At 38.4% G+C, this 22,358-nt stretch overlaps 1 protein-coding gene across 15 annotated transcripts in view; it reads left to right on the forward strand.

The window, feature by feature from the left end:
• Positions 1-22,358, forward strand: part of ST6GALNAC3 (ST6 N-acetylgalactosaminide alpha-2,6-sialyltransferase 3) — a 576,783-nt gene that overhangs the window by 205,180 nt on the left and 349,245 nt on the right. For 10 of the 15 annotated variants that reach the window (XM_079129192.1, XM_079129193.1, XM_079129194.1 and 7 more), the window contains one exon: positions 17,214-17,408. In XM_079129192.1, coding sequence (XP_078985318.1) covers positions 17,214-17,408 — 195 coding nt within the window. Of the gene's footprint in view, positions 1-11,368; positions 11,390-16,909; positions 16,975-17,213; positions 17,409-22,358 lie in introns of those variants that run through there. The other 5 variants (XM_079129198.1, XM_079129185.1, XM_079129186.1 and 2 more) reach the window with 4 other exon arrangements.

The raw sequence follows: 22,358 nt of genomic DNA on the forward strand, positions 1-22,358 counted from the left end.
TTCCATAATTTGTGATGAGCAAGGGAAGACGTTCAACTTACTAAGAACTGATCAGGTTATGGAGTACTGTCATTCTACTTCCTCTTGTTATAATTTGGATCTTCTGTCTGGCAGCTACCCCTATCCATGTTATGCAAAGGAAGAGCTCTATTAAGAACTTTTGCAAATCAGTGAGAGCCCCCCTCCACCTCTGTAAGCCTTTATTGAAATGTTTTCTTCTTCTTTTTCTTTATGAGTCTTTATTTTTTTTCCCCACTAGGGAGCCTGAGCAATTATAGTTTAAAGCTACCAAAAATAGGTTTGTTCTTTGATATCAAAGAGCTTCTTGAAGATTTTTCAAACTAAAGAGACCCAAAGGTTGCATTTCAAGGTGCTGCTAGCATGGTCGTTTGTAGTTAAAAAGTCTGAATGTCCTACCAAGTGTATTATTCTTTGTTTGGAGATATTGTCTTTAGTATTTAGCACTTCATAAAAGGTAGGATGTGTGTGTATACATGTGAGACTGTGTGTGTGTGTGTGTGTGTGTGTGTATGTGTGTTTCTGCCTCGGCTCAACTAAGTCTCAGTTATAAATTATTTTCATCGTGATGAAGGATGAATGCAGAAAAGATAGGGAGTAGTGAATGGAGTGGACATGTATTGTGTACTCACTACATGCTAGATATATAATGTATGTAGGGAAGGCAAAAATTTATCTCTATCACTATGATTTTTATTTTCTGCTGGGTCTGAGAATCAAATTGACATAAGATGGATCAACAGGAAAAAAATGTATTCAATTCAGGTTTTATGTGGCACAGGAGCCTTTATGAAGAAATGACCTGGACACACAAAGTTGAACACATGTATTAATTGGACAAATAACAATGAATGGTGGTAAAAGCAAATTGTTATGAAGGGGAAGCTCAAAGTTAAAATTTATTTTAATAAGATGTATAGATGTTCTTTCAGTCTGGACTTGCCATTCTTGAGAAGAACAGTGTACCTGGCATTCACAAAGGAATCTCACATCCTGCTTCTAAAAAAACAGAAGGAAGTGCATGTGATCTCCTTGCATGTGCTGGTTTCTTTAATTGTGTTCAGCTCAAAATCATTTATGTGCCTAAATGGCATGTTTGGGGGTGCTTTGCCCAGAACTCTGTCATGTATAGGACTTCATTTAGTCCTCACTTTAGTCTGAAAAGTGGCAGGTTTACTATCCTCATGTTCCAATTAGAGGTTCAGGGAGGACAGTTTGCTTGTCTAGGGGTCAGACCCAGGATTCTCTGACATCCTTGTCTACCCCACCAGGGTAACATCTAGAGAAGAGGGATTAGAGAAAGAGAAAGAACATTTGGAGAGCAGAGCAGACTCCTTGGGAAAAGTATGTGGGGGAGGTGGGAGGAAGAAAGGCATCTTCATGCATGGAAATGCTTTGGGAATTGTAAAACCCCTAGATGTAACAGTCCAGATGGTCCCCCACCTTTTTTTTTTTTTTTTTTCCCAAGGAAATGTGTTTGAGTTTCTTCAATCCACTTGCTACTTTCTTGGATGTCATTTCTTTTATTGACTCTTTTTTTCCTATTTGCTAGTTTTTAATTTGTAGATTCCTGTTTCTCATCATCAGTAGAAAATGCAGTTCTTTTCCTTTTTGTCCTCCATTTCCAGAACATGCCTTATCCTAGCAACCCAAAGCGCCATGGTATTTTACTAAATAATGATCCATGAACACGTAGTCAAGACGAGTGAGTGGAGCCACCGGCATATCAGATGTCCTGCTAGGGTGATGCAGAGGCAGCCCAGACAGTTCCAGCCCCTGTGATTCCAGCCCCCAGGAGGACAAAAGGCATTGCATTATTGTATAATAAATACCTGCTATTTTTTCTCCTTTATATTTCCTGCTACTCTCATTCAAACTCAGACCCTGTGAACTCAAACCTACACTTTCATAGTGTAGACACTCAATAAATGTATGCTGATTGGTAGAAAATACAAAATCTCTTTAACCCTCATGTTTTCTTCTTTTAAAAGTACAGTGATGTTTTGAAATAAATGCTCTTAGAAATATCACCAGGTGTGGTTAACCATCAACATCAGTGTAGAATTTCAGAGTTAATGATGGAAGGGATTTTTATAGATTACATCAGGGTTGTGTCACATAAATCTGTGAGGAAGGACTCTTATCTCCATTTTTAGAGTTGAGAAATCTGTAGATAGGACCTAATTTGTCCAGTGTGGAGATGAGATTGGAATATAGTTTCTCTTATCCAAATTTTCTTTCCTTTTGACTATATTGCCTCATGAAAATGATTAAAATGAGACATCAAAAGATGCACCAACATATCCATTTTTACTCACAATAATGATAAACACAAAGCAAATTATTGTCTTCATTCAATTTATTGATTTTCTATGTGCCTGGTATGTGCCAAAGAATGAGTTTTCAGGGCCAGGGATAGAAGATGTAGACCTTATCTCAAGGCATTACACTGTATTGGAGCAGGCAGATGTAAGACTAGATAAATACAGGATAAGGTATCCTTAAGATATAATTGGGGGGATCACAAGCTTTTTAGATGGTTTGAATCTTGACATCTTTACTTACCATTGCTATCCTGAGCAAATCATGTATCCTCTTTGACTAATAGTTTCCTCAACTGTAAAATAAGGGTCAAGGATATTTACATGCATTATAAGGATTAGAGATGATTCATGAAATGTAGTAGGTGTTCACTTAATGACACTACCATTATAATCTGAAATAGTGCAGTTTTATATGTGTGTGTATATATATCAGATTTCTTTTATACTTTTATCCTCTCTTTACTGATTTAGTCAGTTTTTTCATCACTGTGACATAAAGATCTGACAAGAACAACATAGAGGAGGAAAAGTTTATTTAGCTCAAGATTTTAGAGGTCTCAAGCCATAGAGAGTTGGCTCCATTGCTGTGGACCCAACGTGAAGTAGAATATCATGGAGGAAGGCTGGTCAGGACATGACAATCAGGAAGCAGAGAGAGAAGTACCTTATCAGGGACAAAATACAAACCCCAAAGGCATGCCCCCAGTGACCTACCTCCTCCAGCCACACCCTACCTGCCCTCTGTTACCCCTCAGTGGATCCATATCAGTGGATCAATCTACTGGTTATGTTAAAGCTCTTATAACCCAATAATTTTACCTCTAAACTTCGTTGCATTATCTTACACATGAGCTTTTGGGGGGATATTCCATATCTGAACTATAGTACCCACCATCTCTGTTGCTGTTATCAACTCTTTACCTGACTATGGACTCCTCAAGAACCTAGGAACTACTTTCCTGATTATAAATAGAAAAGCTAGAAGAACAATCAGAGGTTTAAAAATATGGAGTCTAAAGACAGTATTTTCCCCTCCAACTGAAATTTTGCATAGAAAAACAATTATACAGGTTGAGTAACCCCAATTCAAAAAATTGAAATCCCAAATATATGAAATACAAAAATTATTTGAACATCAATATGAAGCTTAAAAACTTTGAGATTTTGGAGCATTTTGGATCAAATTTTTGGATTAGAGATGTGTAACAAGTAAAGTCTATGTAAATATTCCACTCCAAAAAACTCTGCAATTTGAAACACTTCTGGTCCTAGGCATTTCTGATAGAGACCCTTAAACTCTACTAATATGCATGGAGATCAAAAAACAGGGAGTTTACTGAGAGTCTCAAGAAGCTTACTATGGCTAAAGTGTGGGGTTTGAGTTGGGGGAAGCTGAGAGATGTGGCTGGATGGAGTCAGAGGTCAGGTCACAGAGGAACTTTTTTTGTATCATTCTAAGACACTCTGACTTTACTGTGCAGACAACTTCCTCTCACTTGAAGACAAAATGGCAAACTGGGGATTGAAATACTTGAAACACTATATCATGGTTTGTGAGATTCTTGTGTTCATGGAAAGAAGAGGAAGTTTACTGAAAATTTATCCCCAACCCCCCCAAAAAAAGATATATATTGAAAAAGAATCCTTATGATTGATGGACAGTGGAGAGATGAGATCGTTATTAAAATATATCATTAGGAAATATCTTAAACTGAATCCCGAAAGGAGTGTGCAGTGCTGAAATGTCCAGGCCAAAGCACCCTGGGGCAAATTTTGTCCTTTACACAGCAAGTTCTGAAGAGACAGGAATAGGACCCTGAGTGCCTGAACCCCAGATGGAACACTTGCAGTTTTTCTCTGAAAGTCAGCATAAATATTTGATATTGTCTCCCTTCCTGTGAAGGGGCTCTCTCTCAGTGGGAGTGGTGTCTGGCATCCCTTAGCAGAATTATTTGTTTTTTTAAGCTTTTCTTTATGTCTTAGAGGTAGACTCTAAAAGCTCTTAAAGTATTTTGATTTTGAATCCTCACAAAAGTATTTTTTTCTTTCACAGTAATTCAATATAAAAGGCAATAAAAGTGATATATTCAGAAGTATTCAGGACCCGCTATCAGCGCCACATGGGAATAAACTATCTTGCCACTTGCACATCCCATGGGAAAAAAAGAAGCACAATTCACATATAGGAAATATTGTGTGTGTTTGCCTCCGTTTTGCTCATATTGTCTGCTCTGCTGAAAGGCAGATTTTTTGCAGATAAAAGCTGCCCTGTCTTGCTGAACTTCTCATCTATTTTACTCAGGAAGAAAAGGCTTTGTCAAAACAGGAGCAAAGCCTGATTTGCAGAATATCACCTAAAAATAAAACACATAAAAATGTCAAAATATGCTAAGAATATGGGCCAGACGTCATGCTTTGGAAAATTACCTAATGAATTTGGTGAACACAGTTTGTAAGTGAATGTGAATTACATGTTTTCTAAGCATCATTGCGTGAAGTGATGGTTAGATGCTAGAGAGGAGACAGGGTGTGGAGGTGGCTGTTCTTGCTGCACCAAAGAGATAGACCTGTGGTTAACACACACTGTGCAGGTAACACACAGGCCTAGAAACTGCTTCCATATCTGGTGTGTTTTCTAGGTTTGTATACTTGTGGCTTTGGTTTGATCGTTTTACCCATGAAGAGGCACCAGTGAGGAAAACATACAACTTCAGTTCTTGGCCAATTCATAGCCCAGCTGATCATTGCAGTGGTAATGAGAATGTGCATCAGTGGTTCAGGGTGCTGGTGGTTGGTCCCCTGGAGGATTGTAGAAGTTCAGTCATTGTGACCTAACTCTGCAAAAGAAGAATTTCCACCAAGCCTGGACACATTGAGAATGTTGAGTACCAGAGTTCATGTTTTAGTTAAAATATTAAGATCCAGCACAAACTAAATTCTCACTAATTCAGTCTGTTTTCCAAATTTGGAGAAATGGACTTTGTTTCTTCAGAACTATTTTTTGGTAATTCCTTCCTTGGGAACTAGCTTCATGTATATTTTCAAGATAATGTTTACTGAATAAATCTGAATATTTGGCTTATGGAATCAACAGATAATCTCCAGAGAAACTTCCATCTTTATGCAGTCTTCTACAAAATACAAAACTAGCTTTCCTTCCTTATTTTAAGAAATAAGCATAGAATGGAAATTCTGAGGCTCTTTTTGCTTTATCTAGCTCCATTTCATGAAGATTGCAAGCTTTCACCAAACTGGCTCAGTGAACATTTAAAGTTCCCACTGTGATTGCCAGGGCTTAGTGGAAGTTGTTTGACCATGTGTTTTAACCCATAAGTGTCCACCCACATATGAGAGAATGAACCCAATATCTAGTCTGTATAACTGGGCAAAAAAAAAAAAAAATAGAGACTTGCTCTCAGCCAAGGGTTAAAAAAGAAAATAATCTCTTCTGCTGCAAACTTTTTCTCAGCAGGTGCAAAATAGCTGCAATCAGGTAGGCTTTGGTAAGTGGCAGCTGCTATCTGCTAAGTTGAAAGATCACAAATTCTTACCCCGTTTCTATTTCAATTACGTAGACACCTAGACACCAGCTTCAATTTGCAAGTGTCTGTAGGCATGCCTAACTCTGTGATAAGAAATGAACCTGGACTCAGAGTGGGAACCATGTGCAGAGCTATGCTGTGAACTTTCCTTGTTAGTGACAGCTCTGGATAATCAGGGTGGGTCTTTATTACAGAGTCATTAGAATTGGGAGCCTGCAGAATTCTTAAAAATATGTGTATAGATGAGGAAATATAGACCCAGAGATACTGATGGTTAAACTTGTGATCACATGGATTACAGACTTATTAAGGTACAACCTCTGGCCTTAAGCTGCTACCTGTTTAATGCTGAATGGTAACTTGGTTAGTACCACTAGTGATTTGGAGCCTTGTGTTTGTTGAAAGGATTCTGAAATTGTATCCTAACTGCGGGGAAATGGTGCTGTGGTTGATTAGCAATGTCTGTCCGAGGAGAAGGAGGGGACATGGAGCGCTGTAGATTTGCTGAATTTGGTTGAATGAAGGTTGATTGATAATTGGATAATTACAACATGATGTGAAGTATGTTTTGGTCAGAACAAAGTGCTTTGAAATCTTCCTGGAGGGGCAAGCCAGTTTCTAAAATGACATTTGGTTTAACCTTCAAAAATAAATAACAGTTTTCCTGAAAGAGAGGAGGAAAAAAAGGAAAGAATATGTTCCATGAAGAAAGAACAGCTTGTGTAGGGGACATGATATGTGAATTTAAAAAAGAAAATTAATGATCGTTAATTGCCTGCCTTGTGCTTGGCAGTAAGCGAGGCCCATTCTGTGTTCGCATTATTTAATTTTCATATGATTTTACAGATGAGGAACCAGAGACAAAGAAAATTAAGATGTCCAAGGTTATATAGCTATTAAGTAGAGTTGAGATTTTAATTCTTGGGGCTCCAAAGTAACTTCTACAGGAGTTACTCAGAGGGAACATTATGGGTAAAGAATATTGGACTAGGGGTGGACAGATCATTGGTTTGGATTTGAACTATTGAATTGGAGTTGTTCCAGGACATCCAGATTAAGGTAGGTTAAAAGCTACCTTAATATAGCACTGGTAGATTTGGTGGTGATAAAAAAAAATATCAAAGGCTTGCTGGTAACAGACCTTTTTCTTATAAGCCCCAGTTTAACAGTGGAAATCTTTTTGACTTTGCTATTCTAGCACAGGAGACTATTAGTAATAAACTAATATGCTTTATGCTGTATGAACAATTCAAATTACTGCCAATGCAATATTAAATCCAGAATTGATAGGAAAACTGTCCTACTTAGAAATTCAAGTGTTCTTGGCATAATAGTATTTATCATCACCATGAGACCTGTGCTCTAGCAAAACTCTGCTTGTGTTTAAATGCAAGACTGTTTAATATGTATGCTTTACTAAGGTTCAACTTTGACCTACAAGAGGACAGTGCATATTCCTTAGAGAGATACTGGGAGGTGCCACAGTTGACTTCTATACATAGGGGTGGGGTAGGATATGCCTGCATATGCAGGAAAAGGACAAAAGGAGAGTTTAAACCATGCTCAGAAACAGTTTTTTTTTTTTTTTTAATTCTTTTTTTTTTTTTTTCAGGTGCAATCTCAACAAGAAGAAAAAATATCCCAGTGGCTATTTCACATTGATGAATTCTCAGACAGCTTTAGGACTCTTTGTTATCCTTTCCATATTATGCATCCTTTAGGATATGGGATGAGGGATAATGTTTAAAGTAATCCAGGCACCATCCCTGATTCTCTTTGTTCCTTAGGGGGTTGATGATAATGATGATGCTGATTATAACTTCACAACCATGATAACTGCTGCCATATTTCATTGATTCTTAAGATGTTCTCCCACATTTTCATGTATCTGGGAGTGGAGTGTGTCTTATCTCAATACCACCTTGCAGTCCTTATCAGCCTGCAACAAAGTTTAATTCTTCCAGAATTCTTCCTCAAACAGCATTGGTGTTGTAAACAGGTGGTGGCCTGGTGTCACTACCCATCTGAGACCATTTAAAAATCATATTGGTAATATAAACGTATCAAGAACCGGCATGAGTAACTGTTTGTGATTCAAATTCTTGTGGGAGATTAATTTTTCTCTTTCTCTTCTTCTGCCTCTTGGAATGGCAGGTTTATTTCTGGAATATTCTAACTCTAAAGGAATAGCCATTTGATATTTTAGCTTTTTGAAGAGGTCTCCTCTCAGACTCTCCATATTTTTCTTACTGTATTAAAAGTAACAATGTGACCAACAATTAATAGTGTCTATGGCTGATGAAATATGGTAATAGAAGCTTATATTTACTGAGCACATTCCTTTTTGCCAGTAACTCATTTAAATATTTAATAATCAAATAATATATACTGGTATTTTCTCCAATTTCAGGTAAGAAAACAAAGGTGCTATGGGGCTAAGCCATATGGCCAAGGTTACAGGTATTGATCATTTAGTTTCACTTGGCCATCCGGAGTTCACAGGAGTCTCCTGGTGAAAATCCATATTTATCCCTGAAGAGTACTTGGCATGGTACCTGATACTTCGTGAGCACATAGCATACTACTGCAAGTCTCTCCCCTTAGAAAATGGGCCGTTGTCCTTGTCAGAAGGACAGGATATTCTTTTGTTATCCATTTCTCATTCTATGATATGAGGTTCTAGTTTTAAGTGTTATTACCCTCAGACAAGAGTTGATTTTCTAAAAAATATGTATTCTTGTAAGTCTTTTCATTATATGCCATATAAAGAATGTTGCTGTAAGCAGGTTTACTAGTTTGCTGCCATTCAGATTTACAAGTTCTTTCAGGAACTTCGAAGCAGTTTCTCAGTGAAAAGTCCAGTTTAGCAAATACTTAAATTTTTATTCACTTTATATTCCATATCCTAAAGCTCCCCTGACCCTGACCATAGTTATATCACAGTTATATCACATGCACACAGAAATTGCCCAAAAAAAGGAGAAAAAGAAAAAAATAATTAGCATTTTTTCTCTTTATACGAAACACTCTTTTTTTCCTAATAATATTGTAATATGAAGCATTTCAGGTAATTTAGCACTTATGTTAGAAGAGAATAACCTTTAGTTCCTCCATCCTTCCTTCTTCCTCTTCCTCCTTTCATTATTTCCCAGGTATTTGCTACTTTCTAAGTTCGAGACGTTGTGCTTGGTGCTGTCATTTAGGAGATGTTTCTCAGACTTTGTTTATTTCAAGGAACTTTCAAAGACAAAATTAAATGGCAATCTTTCTGTGCTAGTTTTCTCCTCCTTCCTTCTCCATTCCCCCCATGACCCCCCACTCTCACGCATGCACGGGAGCCTGTGGGGGGAATGAAGAGGGCTCCGAGGAGGAAACTATTTGAGCTGAGTTATGTTTGACCTTGTAGAGCTGAGGATGGTGGAAAACAGCAGCAGGCAGGGAGAAACGAGAAGAACAAAATCCCAGGATGTATGGGCAGTGGGGCTCCGGAGAAGGTGACGAGTCCAGTAAGAAACATGGAGGGCATGGAAGGGAGAGGGGAGAGATTTTTTCAGCACTTCTTATTTCACTGGTGATTGAGACTTCCGTAAGGTGACAGTTTTGAACGTGTTTGAGAAGATAAGTGCTGTATAATGTAAAGGTCATGTAGAGTCATATTAAAATAAGAGTTCTTGCTTGATGTCCTCCTCATTGTCCCATTGAAGTCATTGTCATCATTATGATGGTTCTGGGCAGCACTCCTTCTCTAATGACACAGGGCTACCAAAATTAATGCCTAGGATTCCCCTTCTGTGTCCTCAACACCTTGAAGAATTGGATTCTAAGAGGTAAACTTATATCTTAAAGAGAAAAAGATGCCAAGCAGATATTTGCATAAGCCAGAACAAGCCAATAAAAACTGTAAGGTGGTTGAGAATTAAACCAAGGCCTGGGTCTGATCACCTTATTACCTTCGTCCTCCCTGGTTACTCAGCACCCCTTTTCCCTCAGCAGAACACCAGGGGCACAGAGAGTTGCTCAGTGTGGTAGCAGGTTCTCAATGTGGAACAGGATTTAAGGAAAAGAAAAGTAACTCTGGGGTCATCCGCCCTGTTTCTGCTGTTCTTCTCAACACTGGAACTAATGCTTTGGGTTAAATTTCTGTGTGTCTTTTTGTCCAGCCACACCAGGAGACTTTCCCTTCTGGGTGCTTCATACGGTGCATTTGGTATTTGATCTTTGGTTCTATCCTCTGTTTTTGATGAATTTTGATTTCTTCCTGCTATATAAAAGAACATATACTGAGGCATTAGGATAAAGATAAACAGACATAGTGAAATAAACTGGTTTCTTATCATTTTACTAAGTAAAACAAACTCAGTGAATGTGATCATGATGATTTTCATGTGGTATTTTTATTTTTCATTATGGTTTTCACATAGGTGTCAGAAAATTCAGTGTGACCTCTTACGATGTCATCTGACAAACTCGTAATGCTCATGTCAACTTGATGTTTGTAGTCATGGGAAGTCTTTGGGAAAGAAAAATCTCTGAGGAAATTCGGTCCATCTATGTGTTTTCTCTAGCACTAGTTTCTGCATAGAAGAGTTGATGCCACTGGTGCCCAAGAGATTGCTGTTGCCTTGGTTTTTGTTGGACTGGTAATTTTTACTGACTGTACCCATGATGGCAGGTGACGTGTTGACATGTGTTCCCAATTCTTAAAGTAGATTGCCAGGTTTCAGATGTTCTATTGCTTTTAGACTTTTTCTTATAAAACCACCAAACATTTTATTGTTTACCTATTTATTTAAATAAGAGGGTGATAGAACTGAGAAAGGAAGACACCCATGCCCTTAGAGACCTACAAACTGCCCACAATAAGACAGAGAGTACCTAGTGTTCTCCAATAGAAGTGAGGCATAACTGCTACATTTTCCCTGAGTGTTAACGAGGGTAACCTGTAGTTGTCTTTTTAATTCTGGGAATAAAGCCAGATTTAGGCAAAATGAATTAAATTTGTCCACAATTACTGATTTTGAAGTAAGTGTAATTACCGTGTTTCACATCAGCCTCTTAATTTCCCATATGAATTAGGTATTGTGTTTATTGACAAACTACATTACCAAATCTACTTAGGGCTGGTACCAGCTCTTAAAATTTCTGAATTGGTTCTTTAAGAGCATTCCCATTGGTATGAATAACAATCAACAACTTAGTCGTGGTTCCGGAGTTAGAATATCTGAGCTCAAGTCCTGTCTTTACGTTTCTGTGATCTGAGACCTTGGACAAGTCACTGAACTTCTCTCTGCTTTTTTTTCTTTGCCTGGGAGAAGGGGATTATATAACTATTTCTATACTGGATAACACTTATTAAATATTATCTTCTGTTAATCCTGTGATAATTATTCATATATTTATACTCTATTTCAACTTATTCCACTGCAGGATACCCCTACCTGGGAGAAGAAAAGCCAATCTCTGAAAGTAATAATTGCTGGTTTTCATGCTGATAATTTCATGATGGTTGGTGGTTTCTAACAAAGTATCCTCCCCACAGCCCTCTACAGTGAAGTCAGACCTGATCTTGTCTATATCACAATCAGGCCCCTTTGGATTCTACCTTGTAAGTTGTGACTTTTGGCGTGACACATGAGACCTTCCAGGATCACATCTCTTCCTCACTCTCTAGCAACGTTTCTTCTGCCTTCTTCAAAGCCTACCCTCAAAATCTGTTTACCATACTGCATCTTCTCCATCAGCCTCCTGCTCTCTCACATGCTATTAATTCTCTATTGCTCTTTTTTGACATTCAAGCTCTCTTGTTGATCACCTGTGCCACCTGAGGCTGCCCACATAAGCCCTGCATGGGCTCAACCATCAGGACTTCTGCCTTTTTAGTACCCTCCTTTCTTGACCTCTACCCCACAACAAATGAGTGAGATTTTCCCCAGAGTTCACTATAGTTTAATAAGCAGGATCCAAACTGATTGTTGATTCAACAAATAAAACAAAACAAAGGGTAACCCTGTTTATATACTCTGAGCTTTGTTAATTTATCTTTGTGCAAATGGCAAGAAGCTTTATGGTATTTGGGGAGAACCAGATTTGGAACTTGACCAAAGGTACAAGGTTGAACTATATTGATGACATGATTTTTTTAGATAGGAGAAGAATTGGCATTTGAAAAGATCAAAAATAAGCAATGTGTAGGGATGCTCCAATATGTAGGGTGACTGAGCACTGCTATAAATAATTCAGTTGACATTGTATCTCAAATTTATTGGATAAATGACAGCAAATAAACAAAATTAACTCCATTTTACCCTGGTAAGTAACTACTTCAAGTTATTTGATATTATCTAAATACAAAAATATACCTTTATATGGTTGGTTATCATTTATGGAAAAGCAAATTTTTAAAAAATCTAACAACTGACTAGATTAATAGTTAAAGAATATTCTGTAACAAATGATTAATCCTGTGGTAGGAAGAATAAAAACATCAACAAGTCAATATAGTTTGCAAATTCGCTAGTTTTACATCTCTGCAATTGTCTTCTCTCCCAAATCATGAACTCTCTATAGTAGAAATAGGCCTTTTTTCCTATAAAGTATGATAAGTTATATTCTAACTCTTGAGGAGCAATCAACTAGAATGTCACATTTTTGATGCATATTTTTGCTGGTCAAAGGGGATTAAATTCTAAATGTCTCAGCTGTTAAGGGCCCCTTCAGATTTGCCCCAAGTGAAGAACAAAGAAGGAGAAAGCTTTCCCTAAAGCAATTCATCAAATCTATTTGGGCGTAGTGACATTCTCCAGGAGCTTGCATGGATACATTACACTGAATAGTTCAAGGGTTTGCAGCTGCTTGGAATATTTGAGAAGAGATTTCTCTAGTTCTTATCATGCAGTTCACATGACCCAACCAGTGCTTGCCAACTGGCTGCTACCCATCAAGGATCTAACAACTAACAATTGTATCATGATAGCATCTTCCATTTCTTGAGTGCTAACTTTGCGCTTCAAATATGCTGTGTGCTTTCCACTCAGTGTGTTATTTAATGTTCATACTTCTGATCTTAGGGGAATGGCTGCTTATTAAGTTTATGTCTGCTTTTTGCAGTTTGAAAAATTTGTTAAACCAAGTCTGAACCTTTATAAGCTGACAGGTACTTACTGTTTTCTCTAACCTAACTGGTGGCTATTGAATCTGAAGGATGTTCTGATGACTTCCATAAAGGCAACACTGATCACTTCCACAAACAAATTGTTAGACACAGTTCACAGGTCTAAATAAGTGGAGGCTTCCAATTTTCTGAGCATTGATGGACTCAAAACTATTGCCAGAATGAGCCATTGATGATGTACATTTATTGATGGAATAAGTCAAACAACTGGAAACAGGGCATTATGTTGTGTTGATCTAGTGCATTTTCACTTGACTGGAAAAGGGAAGATATTTTAGAATTATAAAACAGCACTTTCATGTATTCATTCTTTCATTATCTGAATATAAAGTAGGTAGGCTAGATAAATGCATCCCCTTTAATATATTTGGCTGATTTTTTTTTTTAAATTTGAAGTATATTTAGTGTCATCTCCTGCCACATGGAATCTATGTAGCCTTCTTACCAAATGACTTGGAAGTGTCTTTCTTTCTTTCTTTTTTTTTTTTTTTTTTTGTTGTTGTTGAGGGATTGAACATAGGAACCCAGGGGCACTTAAACATCCAGCCACATCTCCAGCCGTTTATGTTTGATTTTGAGACAGGGTCTTTCTGAGTTGCTTAGGGCCTTGCTATGTTGTTGAGGCTGACTTTGAACTTGCCATCCTCATGCCTCAGCCTCCCGAGCTGCTGGGAATACAGGTGTGTACTGCCATACCTAGCTGACTTGGAGTTTTCTGATCAGTGATTAACTTTCAAATCACTGTTCCTGTGCCTGGAATGCTCTTCCTGTCTTCACAATGCTGCCCCCTTCCCCCACCGCACACACACTTCAGGCAAGCATTTCCAGAATTGTCCCTCACACAGCACTTCCCTGGAGATCCCCAGTATCTTGTGTATATCTCCCTGTACCTCATTTGACACTTGATATTTTACCAAGTCACTAAAAAGTCCCTAAGTGATTCTTGGGAAGCATGGACTTTCTATTATAGTTCTATTTCTGTTTTCCAGTACCTGGCCTCGTCTACACAGAGTATGGATCCAGTGAACAACTGTGACTTGAAGATGTAAATACACTCATGTAGATCATGTGTATTAGTACTTTGTCCACTTCCCCACCTCCTGCATCTCTCTCTCTCTCTCTCTCTCTCTCTCTCTCACACACACACACACACACACACACACACACACACACACACACACACGAGTACCAAGCTATGTTTAGATTTCAAAGTGCTTCATCCATGGTTTTCACTGTAATTGCTGAAGCTCAAGGTCACTATCAGACCTAGGAGAATGCAAACTTGTGTTGGGTTCTGTTAACCTTGCCATCTGGAGCATAAAATGTGCCTCAAGTTCCCCCTCTTCTAGTGGAGTTTCAGGGTGGTTTTGTGGCAGCACCGAGAGAATGCTTTCAGATTACACAAGGATATAGAAACACGAACCAAGGTGAATACTAAGGTCCAGGCAACACAGGGAGGCTGGCTGGGCTGGAGGTCTGAACTGGGAAAGGAACACCTCTGTCTACCGTAGAGTGCCATTCCAGGGAGAGCACAGAGGGGCTGGTGCCTGAATCCTACTCAGCTGCTTCCCCACCTTCTCCATGCTCATTACTTGGTTCCCTTTGAGAGAACACAGGAGGAGGACGTGGATTGCCAGGGAGCAGGCTTTTACCACTGTGATTTCATTCTATTATGAAGTTTCTCTCCAAAATGGTTGATTTATTTTCCTCTCACATATGCATTGTGTATGTGTTACTACTCGGAATCAGCAGATTCATAAAGGCATGCCTTTGTCCCCAAACCCCCAGTCATGCAATGCAATATAGTAACTAAAAGAACCAGACAGCCATGCTGGGCTCCAGAATAGACAAAAGCACAGATCCCATCTGGGTGTCCTTCAAAGCAAGCTGCTGTTTTGTAACAAGCTACTGGATGGTGATTGGAAAAAAAAAAAAAAAAAAAAAAAAAGGGTTCTTACCTGTTTACTTAATGGGTGACTGGCCTCTTTGCTTTTATTTAGCCATCTGTTCTGGTCTATGTCCCTTTAAACTTGTAAGATCCATCACCTCATTTAAGCTGTTACCTTGACACATTGCAATGTTGTGGACATAATGATTCCACAGAGGAGCAAATTAAAACGGTTTTTCATGATTAGAAGGTTAAATGAGGTAAGGCTGTGGTAGTTAGTGGTGAGATAAGGGGTTTTGAGGAGGCAGAGCTCAAGGGACTTTCAGGTGATTAGAAAATTAGGCTGGCTAGACGGAGGAATGTGGGTTTTACAAATTACAGAAGCCAAACAAGAATGAAGACTTTCTTTGGGTGTCTCTGACTTCAGGTATTGCTGCCCAGATAGAGTCTGTGACCCTGGGCCCTTGGAGGATACAGGGGCTATCTTTGAGTTTCTTTACTTCCTTGGGAGATTCTGTGAGGAAAAAAAATGAAGTTAATTACACCCAGAAGTGGTAAACTCAAAACACAATCACAACAACAAATAGTCATTCTCAAAAAGTTATTTGGCTTTCCTTAAGTTTGAAGAGAAATGAGAGGCCAAGTCTAACTTCATGAGGGGATATTTCACTGTGTCTTTGCCCTGCACTCTGTGGCAGAGATGTTCCTGAGGTCTGCTCTCAGCTCATCTTTCTTCTTGCTCTAGCATTGACCTTCCCGCTGACTCTGACGATTTCATGAGGATGATCTACCAGACCCTGAAAATTAGCAACTAGAAAGCTAAGGTCATTGATAAATTCCCACTCTGGCCACTCTGGTGTCTCTTGATATGACTAGTATTGCAGTCCCTTAGGCTCAAAGTCTTGGACATGTCTGAGTTTTGTATCTGCCACGTATGTCTCATTCATAGCCAAGTTCTATTCCTTCTGTCTAAATTGAGTCTTTCATGTCTTTTTTCACCTTTTTGTTTCCTCTGCGTCTGCCCTGTTTTCCATCTCTCATTACCTCTGCCCTGACCAAAGAGAACAGCCTCCTAACTCTCTGTACCTTTATTCTCTTCTTGCTCCAAAGCATCTTAAACACTGGCGTTTGATTATAAGTGTTACCATTAGCAAAGTTATAAATAAACCAAAAAAAAAATCTCCTTTGAGCTTTCCATTGCCTGGCAAACTCAGCACAGGTTTCTTAGCTTGGTGTCTGAGGCAGTCCACCATAAGGCTATCATTTGTATTTCAAGCTTTTTCTCCTTTGTATTGTACAGTTAAGACTGTTCTGTGCCTACAAATTACCCCATGTTTTCTAGTCTGTTCTGTTCCCTCTACCTAGGTGCCTACACATCCCGACCAGTTAAAGCTCATTTATTTTATCAAGTTCAATCTCAAATACATCTCTGCTTTCTCCCACCTTGATAAGACATTTGCCTCAGCATTTATTCCATGACAGAACGTTGAGTGGAATGTTCTTATGCTGCTTGGTCTGAAATTTTTCCTCCTTCTGTGGTTATCATTTTGATTTTTAGTTTTGCACAAGCTTTATTTAGCACAGATTGTTTCCTGCACATGGAGGATTCTAGATAAAAAAAAAAAAAAAAAAACAGAAGAGTGAACCATAATGAGACTGTGTACAAGAATGTGGAAAAAATGCATTAATTCATTCATTTCACTCAGGTGTTTGTTGAGTGCCTGCAGCATTGAGGTCCTGCATTAAGGACCTGGCATACAGAGAGTTAGATGGCAGAGTACAACCCAGTTCTCCAGGAACTCACAATCATGTGGAGGGAGAATTCCATAATCACACAGTGTTGTGCAGTGAAAACAGAAATGCCTTTAAAGAAAGCAGGGGAGTGACTGGCCTCCTTCCTCTGTTGGTGGGGAAGTAGGAGTAAAAGGCTGTGGGTGGGAGGGATGGAGCGATTAGGAAAGGCTTCCTGCAGGTGGAAATGTCTGATTTGGGTTTTGCAACTGAATAGGAGTGTGCAAGGAAGATAAGAAGGTAAAGAGGAGCAGGGACAGAAGGGAAGAGCACAAGAAAACTGCTCTGCTTGCTCTCAGAGACCCAGCTCACAAAGGCGACCTGGTCACCAAGTCATTATTTTCTGTCTCTAAGTGAAATATCCTAAATGATAGAATCCTTTGATCCTTATGAAAGAAAAAGAGAGAGGAATAAAGGAATCTCCCTCTGTGACTGCTTTTAGTTGAAAGTCATTCACTCTTTTTTTTAATGTTTTGTAGAGAAAGTCTGTGATTGCGGTGAGCTTCATAGGTGCGTTCCTCTTCCTGCTGGTCGTGCGCCTTGTAAATGAAGTGACTTTCCCATTGCTACTAAACTGCTTTGGACAACCTGGTACAAAATGGATACCATTCTCCTACACACACAGACGGCCCCTTCGTACTCACTATGGATACATAAATGTGCGGACACAAGAGGTAAGACCCCAGAGGTTACCTAGGATTCTGCTTGTATCCATGGTAACAGCTTTTCTTTAGGAGCAAGGTAGCTTCCAACTCATTGAATTACTCCCTCTGTCCCAGAGAGCTTATGTGGGCCCTTGACATCTTTTTCCTCATTCTTAGACACTTCTGATGCGTGTCTAAAATCTGCCCCCCTCCTATATCAGATCTTCCAATTCACTGGCTTCATATGGAGTTGAGGAAGCAATTACCTGTTTTCCTGGTGGTTTGTGGCATAACATATATGTCTTCCCATTTAGAAACTCTCATCAGCACTAACCAGCTGGAGGACTGGCTGGCTTTATTTCCTCTAGGTCCACTGGTTGGGGACAACTCTTTATAGAACTTCAGAAAAGCATTTGTACTCTTTTAAAACTCTGTAATCCTTAGACCTGGAGCTAGAAAAAGCCAAGCTAATTTCAAAATTCTCAGTGGCTGCAGAGATAATGAGATTTAAAGAGTTTTCCAAATTTAAAGGGGTTAAAATCATTTAAATCCTATAATCACTGAAGCTTTAAATCTTTGTAGTCAACTGGTGGCACAGGAGAGATGGCTGTATGTTGACAACTAGAAAGTGCACTCTATGCTAGCAATTTTGCCAGTAAATATTTGTCTCATGAAATATGACAGAGTATCAAACATCAAAAAAATGTGTGAAGAATATAGAAGTGGTTAATAAAATTGTTTTCACTGTTCATTTCTGTGGAGTAGGATAAATGTGAGGCTAATATCCATAGATGCAAAGTTCAAGCCTGTTTGATAGGTAACAAAGAAGCAGACTACTGGTGTGTATATATTCCGTTGGGGAGAGGTTTTGGATCAGACCCTTTGAAAGGTCATTTTATGAAGATAGTAGAGAGGAGAGTGGCATACAGGAAGCTGCTCCTCCTGAGAGTTATTCATAGCATCCTGTGAGCAATGTTGCAAGCTGGCTTGGTCTGTCCCTTTTGTTGGCAATATCATACCCAAGTCATTGCTTCTGGTTAATTTGATTCTTTGAAAATTGTTCCTGTATCTACAGGATTTACAGGCTTTTTATTAGACCTTTATAGTTGGGGGGAAAAGTACCATTAATAACACATAAATTCTTAGGACCCTTGCTTGATGTTTATCCTTTAATTGGTTTTAAATTAATTTTTTAAAAGTGTCTATTGCTTAAATTTGTTGAGTGTCCTAATAAATTGATTACCTATATAAAATGTATCTCATAGAGAATAGTTTGTATCACTCTCATTTTTTTGTTACTTTTATTTCTGGCTGTCATTTAATGTTCTACAACTCCTCAGGATGGTGTTACTCATTTCACAAGTGCCTGTCACAGGCTGAAAATGAAACATGTGACTAAAGTGCTCCGTGAATTACTCTCATAAGGGAAATCCCACCACATATCAAAGACCCTTTCATTTGTTTAAATATTTGTGAATTGGATTTTGAAGTGTGGAAAGAAAAATGAACCTAGGGATTTGGTTATTTAATTAGTTATATTAATCAGGCTACCTTTGAACTTCTTTTGATATAGTTTTTAATACAATGACCTTACCAAAGAATATTGAGCATCATTTTGCTCCTGTAGGGGTTTTTTCTTGTGAGGAAACATGATTACTGAAAACAGCTCAGGCTTTGGAAGCACAAAGGAATGGTTTGAGTTTTCACACTGAGGGGTACATACAAAAGCAGTATGTTTGTTTTTGGGTAAATTTCTTAACCTTCAAGTCTCAATTTCTTTATTTGCAAAATTTGGATAACAGCATCCAAATTTGGATGCATTTGGTTATTAGAAGGCTTCAGTAGAACAAAGTGCATGAGGTACCCAGCTCCAAAGTGACGTTCAGTGAATGGGTGTCCTTTGCTTCCCTTGAACATACCATTATGACATGACGTGTTCAGAATGATTCCTGTCCAAATACCAAAGTCCAGAGTACCAGAATTTATATTCACGTTTCACAGACCCTGGACTCAGGTCAATGAACCTGAGTAGTCTTTGCATACTGGAAATTAAAATCACAAAGAAAAAAAAATAAAGCACAAAGAAATACCTCTGTGCTCTAAATACCAAATCGGTTAAAAAAAAAAAAAAAATCGGAAGTCTGACAATATTGAGTGTTGGTGAGGATGTGAGACAAAAGGAACTCTTGTACATTATTAGATGGAGAATGAACCAGAACAACCACTTTGGCAAAGCCACGTTCACATTATAAAGTAAAGTTGAAGGTCTGCATTCTCTGTAAGACAGCATTTCCAGTAATCAGTATGTCTCTACACTAGAGATGTTCATGAACTCAGGCCTGGGAGGCATAGGCAGCACATAGGACACAATGGCCAGAACCTAGAGTATACTCAGCTAGCTCTCAACAGAACAGATTAAAATTCTGCTACATACACTGGAATACCATCAACAATGACAGTGGAGACACTGGGGCTGTATGTGACAAGTTGGAGGTTAAGATTGTGCACATGGAGTGATGCCATTTGTAGCTCACAGGAAGAGGCAAAACTAAATGACTTAGGGACACATAGAAAAAGGAAAAATAAAACAGGCAGGGAAATTATCATTAAAGAGGTGAGAGCAATTACCTCTGAGAGGAATGCGTGCTTTGTGGTCGGGCTGGGTTTCTGGGGCATCGGCAATGTGCAATCTCTTGATCCTGTTGGAGGTTACATATGTGTTCATATCCAAATTATTTGTTAAGCATGCAGTTATGTTCTTTGCATGCAAATATCATAATAAAAGATTAAAAATATCTCTGAGCCCAGGTAGGATTCTTATCAGCCACTTACTATGGACCCTGAATCCCACAAAGCATTTCATCTAATGCTAATGCAACAGCAAGAAATTTCCAAAAAGAAGCAATAGGATTATTAAGCTACTCAAAGCAAACTAGAATTATTGAAAGAAGAAATTTCAGTTCTCATAAAGACAGCATATAGCACAACTTATTCCTCTAGTTCTGGTCTATGCACGATAGACTAGGAGGCCTCATATTCTTGTTATAGATGAGTGCAAATGATGAGGGGAAAATTTTACATTAGAGTTAAAAAACAAAACATGAACACTTGAGAGAATGGCAGATTTTCTCCTGAACCCAAACAGTGCCAGGCTAAATGGGGAGTTTGGTGACTTTCTGCCTACCTCCCTTCTCACTGATTTCATCTTTCTTCTTGACAGTCCTACCACACATACCCCCATGTCTAGGCTCCACTCTCCTAAATGTGCATTGGTCCTTTCCAAATAGTGGTCTGAGGGGCAATTCTTTTCTTTCTTTCTTTCTTTTTTTTTTTTTTTAATTGGATATGTGCTTTTTATTTGTTATTGTGAAATAAATGCATGTAGTTTCAGAGAGTGGTGGTCAATTTTTTCTAAAAGGAAGCAAACAAGATATGTGAAAGAGATTATCCTTGAAAATAACAAAAGTCATTGAAAATAAGGGTTAAATAATATGGGTTCAAACAAATACTAATTTAGTCAAATGAGTGATGAATTGGAATAAAAATTGAAAAATAATCTAGTGCTAAAATATGGCACTAATTATAAAAAGTTAGAATGTAATATAGCAGCATACATTGCTGGTAGAGTTGCAAACTGGTGCAACCATTCTGGAAAGCAGTATGGAGATCCCTCAGAAAATTTGGAATGGACCCACCATTTGATCCAGTTATCCCACTCCTCGGTTTATACCCAAAGGACTTAAAATCAGCACACTACAGTAAGACAGCCACATTAATGTTTATAGCAGCTCAATTCGCAATAGCTAGATTATTAGAACCAACTAGATGCCCTTCAATAGATAAAGAAACTGTGCTATATGTACACAATGGAATATTATTCAGCAATAAAGAAAAGTAAAATTATGGCATTTGCAGGTAAATGGATGGAGTTGGAGAATACCATGTGAAAATAAAATAAACCAATCCCCTAAAACCAAAGGTTGAATGTTTTTCTCTGATAAGTGGATGATGATACCTAAAAGGGCTCAGGTGGCAGGCGGGCATAAGAAAAGAATGGAGAAACTTTGGATTGTGTAGATGGAAATGAGGGGAGGCCAGGGGTGGAGGAAGGAAAGATAGTGGAATGAGACAAACATCATTACCCTATGTATATGTATAATTACATGAATGGTGTGAATATACATTGTGTACAACCCTAGAAATGAAAAGTTGTACCCCATTTGTGTACAATGAATCAAAATGCAGTCTGTAAAAATAAAAATAAATAAAATTTTTAAAAAATTTCATCCATTTATATACAAATGCCATGATATTATTCTTCTTTATGGATGAATAGTATTCCATTGTGTATATATACCAGTGTTTCTTTATCCATTCATCTGTTGAAGGGCATCTAGGTTGGTTCCACAATCTAGCTATTGTGAACTGAGCTGCTATAAACATTGATGTGGCTGTGTTACTGTAGTGTGCTGATTTTAAGTCCTTTGGGTATAAACCGAGGAGTGGGATAACTAGGTCAAAACGTGGGTCCATTCCAAGTTTTCTGAGGATTCTCCATACTGCTTTCCAGAGTGGCTGCACCAATTTGCATCTCCACCAGCAATGTAAAAGTGTTTATTTTTCCCCACATACACGCCAACAAAGAATGATATCATGGCATTTGCATATAAATGGATGGAATTGGAGAATATCATGCTAAGTGAAATAAGCCAAGCCCAAAAAACCAAAGACTGAATGTTTTCCTCGATTAAGTGGAGAATGATATATAATGGGGGTCGGGGGTGGGGAGTGAGAGAAGAATGGGGGAACTTTAGAATATGTAAAGGGAAATGAGAGGGAGGGGTTATGAAAATGGTGGAGTGAGACAGACATCATTACCCTATGTACATGTATGATTACATGAATGTATGAATGTACATTGTGTACAACCATAGAAACTAAATGATGCACCCCATTTGTGTACAATGAATCAAAATGCAG

Source organism: Sciurus vulgaris (genome assembly GCF_902686455.1).
Source record: "Sciurus vulgaris genome assembly, chromosome: 1".
In the NCBI taxonomy this organism is placed as follows: domain Eukaryota; kingdom Metazoa; phylum Chordata; class Mammalia; order Rodentia; family Sciuridae; genus Sciurus; species Sciurus vulgaris.